General features: G+C 38.1%; 1 protein-coding gene across 1 annotated transcript in view; it reads right to left on the bottom strand.

Annotated features, from left to right (window-relative positions):
* Window positions 1-711: 711 nt before the first annotated feature.
* The window catches only part of TPH1 (tryptophan hydroxylase 1), a 23,183-nt gene continuing 15,022 nt past the window's right edge, over window positions 712-8,872 (bottom strand). Inside the window, exons 9-12 of the mRNA XM_019652528.1 lie at window positions 8,182-8,308; window positions 5,986-6,081; window positions 5,088-5,221; window positions 712-3,523 (exon numbers count right to left, since the gene is read on the bottom strand). Of these exons, the coding sequence (XP_019508073.1) occupies window positions 3,349-3,523; window positions 5,088-5,221; window positions 5,986-6,081; window positions 8,182-8,308 (532 nt within the window). The 3' untranslated portion in view covers window positions 712-3,348. The remainder of the gene's footprint in view (window positions 3,524-5,087; window positions 5,222-5,985; window positions 6,082-8,181; window positions 8,309-8,872) is intronic.

Below are 8,872 nucleotides of genomic sequence, written 5' to 3'. Positions count from 1 at the left end.
AATCTTGCAGGGGGTGGAGGGAATGAGAATGAAAGAGGAGACAAAAGTAGGAGTCCAGGGTCCACAAGGGGAAGCCCTGGGACATGTCCATAGCTTTCGTTTGGGATCCCTCAAAGGCCCTACCCTAAGAGGTGAACTGGAAATAAACTAGCCCTCACAAAGACTGAAGCTCAGCTTAAATTGGCTTAATCCCTAACGGGACTAAGACCTTTCCATGCCATTATATTTCCTGCTAGAGGTAAAAGTTAATTCCCTCCAGAGGGAGATAAAATTATCCAGAAGCTATGGAAGATCTCCGATTAAGAGAGTGATTATATTAATGATTCTTTCCATATGGATACTATGTTTCTTTTCACAAGTCTTCTCACAACATAATTCCTCCAATGAACCAGGGAAATAAATTTAGCTCCTTTTACAGATGAGGAACACCAGAATGCCACTTTACTAAGAATTTCAAAAAGTGGTTACTAGATTCTAGGTGTGTTTGGCTTCCTTTATCTCACATATTCATAGACTTTTTAAGAAGTGTAAGGATGTGATAGATTTCTTAAACTAATACAATTGCTAATATACATTTAAATCAGTTTTTAATATGTTTGACAAAAATAAATAAATGCTTGTTGAGGACATGAATTTTGTGTCCATTTATTATCCAGTTGAATAACAACCTTGCAAATCATAAATGCATATTACATCATACAAAGACTAGACTGAAATAGACCACAGTATATTTATACATTTCCTAGAAATTAATATATGAATTCTATTATATGTTCTTCAAAGAATTCCAGGATTTTTTTTTCAATTTGGAAGTCAACTTAAAAATTAACTCTAATTCTGTACATTTTCGTGGTTCATTACTACTGTATAATTATGAATGAAAACATAGGCAGATTAAGAAATGTAGGCATTCTGATGACCAGCTTTTGGGAGCTTTCTTCAAAAAGTCAGGAAAATACTATCTATGTCTTTGAGTAACAACTCACTGATTAAGAACTATGAACCAAACTTTTGGCTCAATTCTGTTCTCATATTTGAGTAACTATTAACATATTCCTAGATTCTTTGAAGCTATACATTTAAAATGTATGAAAATTCTAAGACTCTCAGGACTCTTAAGAGTCTCTAATATCAAATATCACAAATCCAGAGGTTAGAAGAACTGAAATCAATCATTAAGTATTTCCATTATTCTGAAGCTGTGAATTATAATGGTTGTGCCTTTAAACATTTAGTCACAGAGTGATTTTAAACACCATCATTTTAAAATTCAATAACTATGATTCTTCACCATGATCAGAGTTGTATGAAAATAACCAGATACAGTATGCATAATTTGCTGTTATTTACTATCTATCATGGTTATTTTACAATAGATTTCCTTGTAACCAAATACATTAATGGTAAACTAGTCAATGAATATTTCAAATGTTTTTTAGAGTAACTGACTTAGATCTATTTACTATCAAATGTATATTTAATGGTTAATCAGCTATTAAAATTTATAAGTAATGTAAATATGGGATATAGCATGAATTACTTTTCCCAATTCTATTTCTTAATAGGACATAAAATGAAAGTAAGTTTTAGAAAGGTTTTTAAAATTTCTTTTGAGGTCTAAAAAGGATTAAAAGATCTAGCAGTCTGTTGAAATAAAACATGTTAAATGATATAGAATTAGACTACTAATGTGAAAAGATAAGAACACAGTTTCTTAGGAATGGAAAATTGGCTGAAAATATGACCCTTAAAATAGCATTAATAGAAATGAGATCACTGGGAGAGGAAGCTGTTGGGGTATAATATTCAGGCGATTCTTAGTTTCTTTTTGGTCCTGTTGAGTTTGAGATACTTGGTAGGGCAGCCACGTTACATAACACATTTCATTCTATGTGAATGGTGCTACAAAAAGTTGTACAACATTGGCCTAACTTATGGGACATCTAGATGAAAATATCCAGCGTTCAGCTGGAATTAAAGAGGCAAAATTTCAAGAAACATGTCAGTGTTAGAACTGCAAATATGAGAGTAATACAAAATAAGGATTGAAGAAATGGATGTGACTATTCCCATTAAGAGGTAGCAGGAAGAGAAGGCGAAAGACGCACTTGAGGAAAACCTCCCTTTAGTGGGTAGAGGGGAAGAAAGGAGCAAATTAAAGAGACACAGCATGTATTTGGGAGTCCAGCTTCACCCATTTATATCAGGCCCTGCTCCCTGTGCTACACAGCTGACACCACATAAAAACCAATCTCACAACCCTTCCAGTATTACAGTGTCGGTCCTAACATGTTCTTCCCAGCCTTTGTTACATTCTGTTTCCTCCCTGTTTCCCAACCCTCTACCCTCATGACTCGCCTTCCTATTGATGGTCTCACCTTCTACCTTGGAAATAAAGTGCTCAACACTGCTTTTCCAACTTTAACTTTGTGCTTTCCTCCCCTGTCTCAGTTTGAACTCTCCCTCAGACAACACTGTCTCCTGCTAACCTGAGGACAATCACATCACGATACCTGGGGCTGCATGTCTTAGTTCAGGGCCATGCAAGTGGTACACCCACCAAGTTCCCTTGGTTCCATGAGTAGGACAGATCATCTAAAACAAAACCAGCATCATGCAATGCCATAGAATGGAAAGAGTTTCAAGTGGGATGGTCACTTGGGAAGCGGCTCCCTAGTGCCTACAAAACAAAGTCCCAAATTTTTAGTCTGGTCATAAGGATTATTTCCCAAGCAATCTTTCCAGATTTAGCTACTCCTATTTCCCTATAAGACACTATACTTGAAACTAAACTACTTGTTCTTTACTAAGTATGCTTCATGGGCAAAGGCCTTTATACTTTTTCTCATGCTAGCAGCTGGTCACCTATTAAGTTTATGGGTGTGAATGTGATTGAGCTTGGTGAAAATTCAGTAATAAGATACTTTAGAAATAAGAGGATCTTAGGTAACAGTATAGACCAGCTCCATAACACCCATCCAGATATTTGAAGTGATCAGGAAGGTCATTTTACTCAACATGGACCGGGGAAAATAGAATCAGACTGGGACTAGATCTATCTGTTGGGTCAAGCAACCTCTGTCTATAAGAAAAAAAAAAAAGGGTGGTCAGTGAATTTTATGGTATGTGAATCATATTTTACTAAAGTTGTTACCAAATAATAATAATAATAATAATAATAATAATAAGTGGTGGCTAGAGTATCCAGGTACAAATTTTCAAAGACAAGAATAGAAAATATAATTTAGCTGCCGTTTCTCCATGACCAAGCCTTCAGGAAAAGCAAGAGTTGGCCCACAGGCCTCTGAATTGATGCTCAGATGCTCTCAGGATTAAGACTGGCAACTGTCAGATGCTCGGCCGCCTGCTGACCTTCGCAAGGGCATCACTGACAATGTCAAGGTCATGGCGCAGCTCATTCACGGCGCTGGTTATGCTCTTGATGTCCTTCAAGATCTGAATACTCCGTGTATACGGATTATACTTCACTCCAAAAGGGCGCTTAATTGTTTTGGTGAATTCTCTATTAAAAAAGAAAACAACATCAAATAAAGGACAGTCAATTTTCGAGGGGGAAATGATGAAAACAAAATAAATAACTGCAAACCTATTTCACACACCAGACAAAAGGCCAATCTTCATTAGATGTTCATGCAACCCACCTGACCTACTTCCCTGCACTGCATGTGCAGAGGCCCCTGGGCATCCCACACAGGTAGAAAAGGTAAAGTAGTCATGGATACATCTGTCCTGCATTGCCAGGGCAAGATCCTGCAGAGGGCTTTGTTAACAATTTCTTACTTTGTACATCTCTTAACTATAGTAAAGAGACCTACCACAGTAGCTTTATCAGTAGAGAATGACAGCATCACATTATAATGAACCCCTCAATTGTGATTTCCATAACTACACACACACACACACACACACACACACACACACACACACATACACACACAGAGATAGGCCAAGAACAGTCCTGCCTCTTGCACCTGTCCATTCTTTCTGTTTAGAATGTGTTCCTCTAGCCTCTCTCAAATGACCTAAATTCTATGCTTTCTTCAAGCATGAAAGTTCTACCTTCTTTATCAAGTCAAATTTTGAACCTCCCATTTGGCACATCCCCAAGAACAATTGTGTTCAGGACCCCTAGGAATGATTGTGCAGCTAAGAACAATTTTGCATGAGCAGCGGCTGAAATCCAGCTTGCAATCCACCTAGTCTACCCAGGGGGCCCTCTCTTCTAGTTGGCACAAAGGTACCATAGGTACTAGTGGAAGCCCTTCTGGTATTGTTATCTGGCTCTATACACGGCTTAACTCCCCAACTAATGGAAAATCCCTGGAAGACAAGGAGCATGTCTTCAACCCCTATATGTCTCCATTGTCACAATATGACCTCATGACCCCTTCCCCAAATGTTGTTTTGTTGATTCTGCTTCTATCGTTTCCTTTCCTACAATCTCTATCTTAGTTCCGGTTTTTATTTTCACTTGAAGTATTGTAGGAATCTAAGTAGTTTCTCTGCCTCCAATATCCTCCTTTCTTAACAACACACTTAGCTGATTCATAGTTAAAGCAAAGCTTTAATTACATCACATATGTCTCCTATATTTTTCCATCTCCTTACCTTTTCATGCTGTCCCTTAGCCTATAACTTATCTAAATGCTACCTATCCTTCAAGTCCCTTCTATTGTACAATGCCATTAAACTTTCCCTGTTCCCCTAGCTGAACTGAATGGCTCCTGTGTAAAATGCTGAACACTGTTTCATATGTACCTCCTCTAAAGCATTCTACTTTGTTATACAGTAATTTGTGTATAGTTTGTTTTTTCTATTAGATTATAAGCTCTCTGGATGGGAGAAATGGGAAGAAACCAATTTGTCAATGTATCTGACTCATATTTGCAACTACCAAACATCATTATAAACAACATACTCTAAATATTTGTAGTGAAAGGGAGATGTGTTACAGGCAGAAGGCACCTAGTAGGCTTCTAATTATCCAGTTGCTTACTTCTGTGATTTCATACCATTATTGGGTCTTTCACAGAGGAAAGTTAAGACATGAGGAAGATATACTTTACCTCATCTTCTCCTTTGCATCTTCAAAGCTTTCAGATACAAAGTAGACATCCTGAAAAGTGGTGATAAGGCATTCCTGTTTGCAGGTAATCTTGGGGTCAAAGGGCTTTACTTTGGCATGTCCAGAAAGTGCATGCTAGAGGACAAAGAGTCAGTGAATCAAAGAATACTATCCATTTTCATTGATCGCATTCAACACACAGTGCCAGAATCACCACACCTCCGAATAAGTAATGCAATGGCCCCAACCTGCAATTCCACCCTCAATTCCTATAGTTCTACTTAACCCATAATATTCTCTAGCAAAACAAATGGCTTGCTGTCCTTCAGAAATGCCCCCAAGATCATCTTGATTGTTCTAACCCTCTTCTTCATGTAGGAGGCACCCAAGGATCTTTATTTCCTTATTCCTGCATTATGGCACCTATTTCCCACATGCACTAGTTGTTCCTTTGCCTGACTTGTACCCACCACCAGGTGCTCAGCTCCTTGAGAGCAAGAGAGTGCCTCAGACAGTATTTCATACACATCCATCACTCAACAAACCTAAGTTTATTCCTTTATTGGCTAATTAATAAATCTCAAAAAACTCCCTAGCAGTTATTGCTAGCACACCAAAAATAGTGAGGAAACAGCAAGAATTTGCAAGCACAAGCTTTAAAATATTTTTTTATTTAAAAGATATAGATAGATGACTGATAAATGGGTGGGTGGATAGATAAATAGATAGATAGATAGATGTCTGAAAACTTGGAAAATCAAGAAAAGTATCTCTTAAGTAATGTTTACTGCCATCCTAAATATCTTCCATAGTAAGCTCTTGTTCAAATCCAAAAGCTATTTCAGGCTGTACCAATTAGTAAGTGAATATAGTTATGTGCAAATATTTACAACTCTTACTTTGAGTTCACTGATAGAAGAAAGTAAGCCTGCACCAAAGACTCTTAGCTGCCCGTCTTGTTTGCACAGACCAAACTCCACAGTGAAAAAGTAGCACTGCAAAAGGATATCAATGTTACTTTCACATCCTGAATGACTCAATTTAAAACACATGACCACTCTTCATGACCCAAAGTACCCTGGAATAAAGTCCAAGACTCCCAGACTAGCTCACAATATTTCTACGATCTGGCCTCATTCTAAGTCAGCACTTCACAGACTTTTGTTCCCAGGACCTTTATATATTCATACTCTTAATAATTACTGAGGACCCCAAAGGCCTTTTATTTATGTGGGTTATGGCTAGTTGTATTTACCATATTAAAAATTAAAACAAAAAAAGGTAAATGTTTACTAATAAATTTTAAAATATAATAAACCATTTTATGGTAACATAAGTAACATTTTAATGAAAAGTAACTATATTGTACAAAACAAAAAAATGTGAAAAAAAGCAGCATTGTTTTACATTGTTGTGAATCTTTTTAATGTCTGGCTAGATATTATTTAATGTTGGGCTGGAAAACAGATGGATTCTCATATCTGCTTCTGTATCTAACCTGTTGCAATAAATTTGCTTATTATGTATACCCTCCACCCCCATTGTAATATAAGCTCTATGAAAACAGGAATTTTTGTCATTTTGAGGGGGGGGGTTGTTTGTTTATTTTTAGTTTTACATCCTGTATGCTTAGAATAGCACCTGTCACCTAACAGGTTGTCAATTATTAGTAGTAATAATAATGGCTAACATATATGGTTAAAGTATATGAAGAAAATTCAGCCTCACACAGATAAGTAGTTGTAAAAGGATTGAATATTGTAATAGCCTTTTCAGATAATTGTGGATGTTCTTCTTTGACACTACATCAAAACTCAAAGTGGAAGTTTCTCACATTTCAGCTGCAATGTGGACTGTGAAACCATATCAGCGAACTCTGTCTGTTACATCCACTTCGCACTTCCAATAGATCTTTTACCTACGCATGATTTTGACCGCATGAAAGAGTCTCAGGGACCCCCATGGTCCCCAAACCACAATTTGAGAAGCACTGTTCTAACCGTTGAGCCCATTTCACACCACCACCCCACCCTCACACACTCTGCTCCAGCTTCTATTCTTATTGTTTCCCCAGACACACGAAGCATCTCCTTGTCTTTCCTTGTGTGCCCTTGTCCCAAGGTGCCCTTCCTCCTTTCTTGAAAACATGTCTCATCTTTCCTGGGCTAGTCCAGATGTTCCTCTTCCATGAAACCTTCCCAAGCAGCTCTCTGCACTCCCAGCGCACTCTGCCTGAACTTCTCTATCACCTTCATCTTATTCTAACAGAACTGTCTCCTCAAGTAGTATATCAGTTCCTTGAAGGCAGGTACCAGGCCTTCCTCATCTTTGTATTTCCAGCATGGTGCTTTGTACATACTGCCCAAAAATATTTTTAGGGGCCGGCCAAGTGGCTCAGTTGTTGAAGAGTGCGAGCTCTGAGCAATAGGGTCGCCGGTTCAATTCTCACATGGGCCAGTGAGCTGAGCCTGCGCTGAGCTGCTGCTGAACTGCCAACAGGTGGCAGGATGGCTCAGCTGGTGAGAGCACATGCTCCTAACAACAAGGTTTCCGGTTTGACTCCCACATGGGATGGTGGGCTATGCCCACCAGCAACTAAGATTGAACACAGCACCTTGAGCTGGGCAGCCGCGAGCTGCCAATGGGCGGCCAGATGGCAACTGGAATTGGAGCTGAGCTTAGCTGTGCCCTCCACAACTAAGATTGAAGGACAACAACTAGGCTGTTTCCCTTCCCCAATTCCCCAACACTGTTCCCCTTCACCAATTCCCCAATAAAATCTTTTAAAAATATATATTTTTTTAGTACCATTTTTAAGGAATGTATCAGTCTTACTGAAAAAAGAACATACACAAACTATTAACATTATTGTACTCAAGTGTTTCTCTGCCTTTTCTTAAGCTCATGTCTCCCGTTGATAAACATTAAAATGTACAGCCTCCTTTAATGTTCTTTAAATTATTTAAACTAAACTAAATATGAACAAAGAAACATCTTATAATGGCCATCTTGAATACACATTTTTAAATTATGCAAATATTCACATCCCACCCAGTAAGAATTACTGATCTAGACAGCTAGTTCCAGATTTATACCGTTGCCAGTTTTTGAATAGCCTCCTCTGAAGCTCCAAGTGACGCCAGGCCAATCTCTTGGGAGAATTGTGCAAAACTAGGTTCAGCAAAAAGGGGGACATGACCTAAGAGTTCATGGCAGGTATCCCTGAAAAAGAGGTACAAGTCTGTCACAGATGTGATGCTTAACATAAATGCATCAATCAACCATTTAATCAAAGTAAAATCAGGTCTTATGCTTATTCAAATTGGTCAGGTAGTATTACTTTGGAAATAAATCACAAAGGACACTAATTAAATAAAGAAACAATTTTAGTTCAATACCTTGGCCACTCACAAACACACACACATATATATGTGCCTACAGATTGACACCCATAGACATCCCCATGCCCCCCGCCCCACCCAAAATCAGGCCTCTGCTCAAATGTCACCTTCCCTACAAGGCCTTCCCTGCCCACACTTTTCAAAATAGCAACACCCCCCCACACACAGCCCTCCATCTTCTTTCCCTGCTTTATTTTTATTTTTCTCTATGGCACTCATCTGAAAATAGATATAGATATACATGATATAGATATAAATGACATAGATATATAGATACAGATATAGATAGATACATTAATAGATATAGATGATACAGATAGATATAGATATACAGAGATAGAGATAGAGATAGATAGAGGAGAGAGAGAGAGAGAGAGAGAGAGAG

This window comes from Hipposideros armiger, unplaced genomic scaffold (genome assembly GCF_001890085.2).
Source record: "Hipposideros armiger isolate ML-2016 unplaced genomic scaffold, ASM189008v1 scaffold_181, whole genome shotgun sequence".
NCBI lineage: Eukaryota > Metazoa > Chordata > Mammalia > Chiroptera > Hipposideridae > Hipposideros > Hipposideros armiger.
This window is presented reverse-complemented; position numbering and strand designations above follow the sequence as displayed.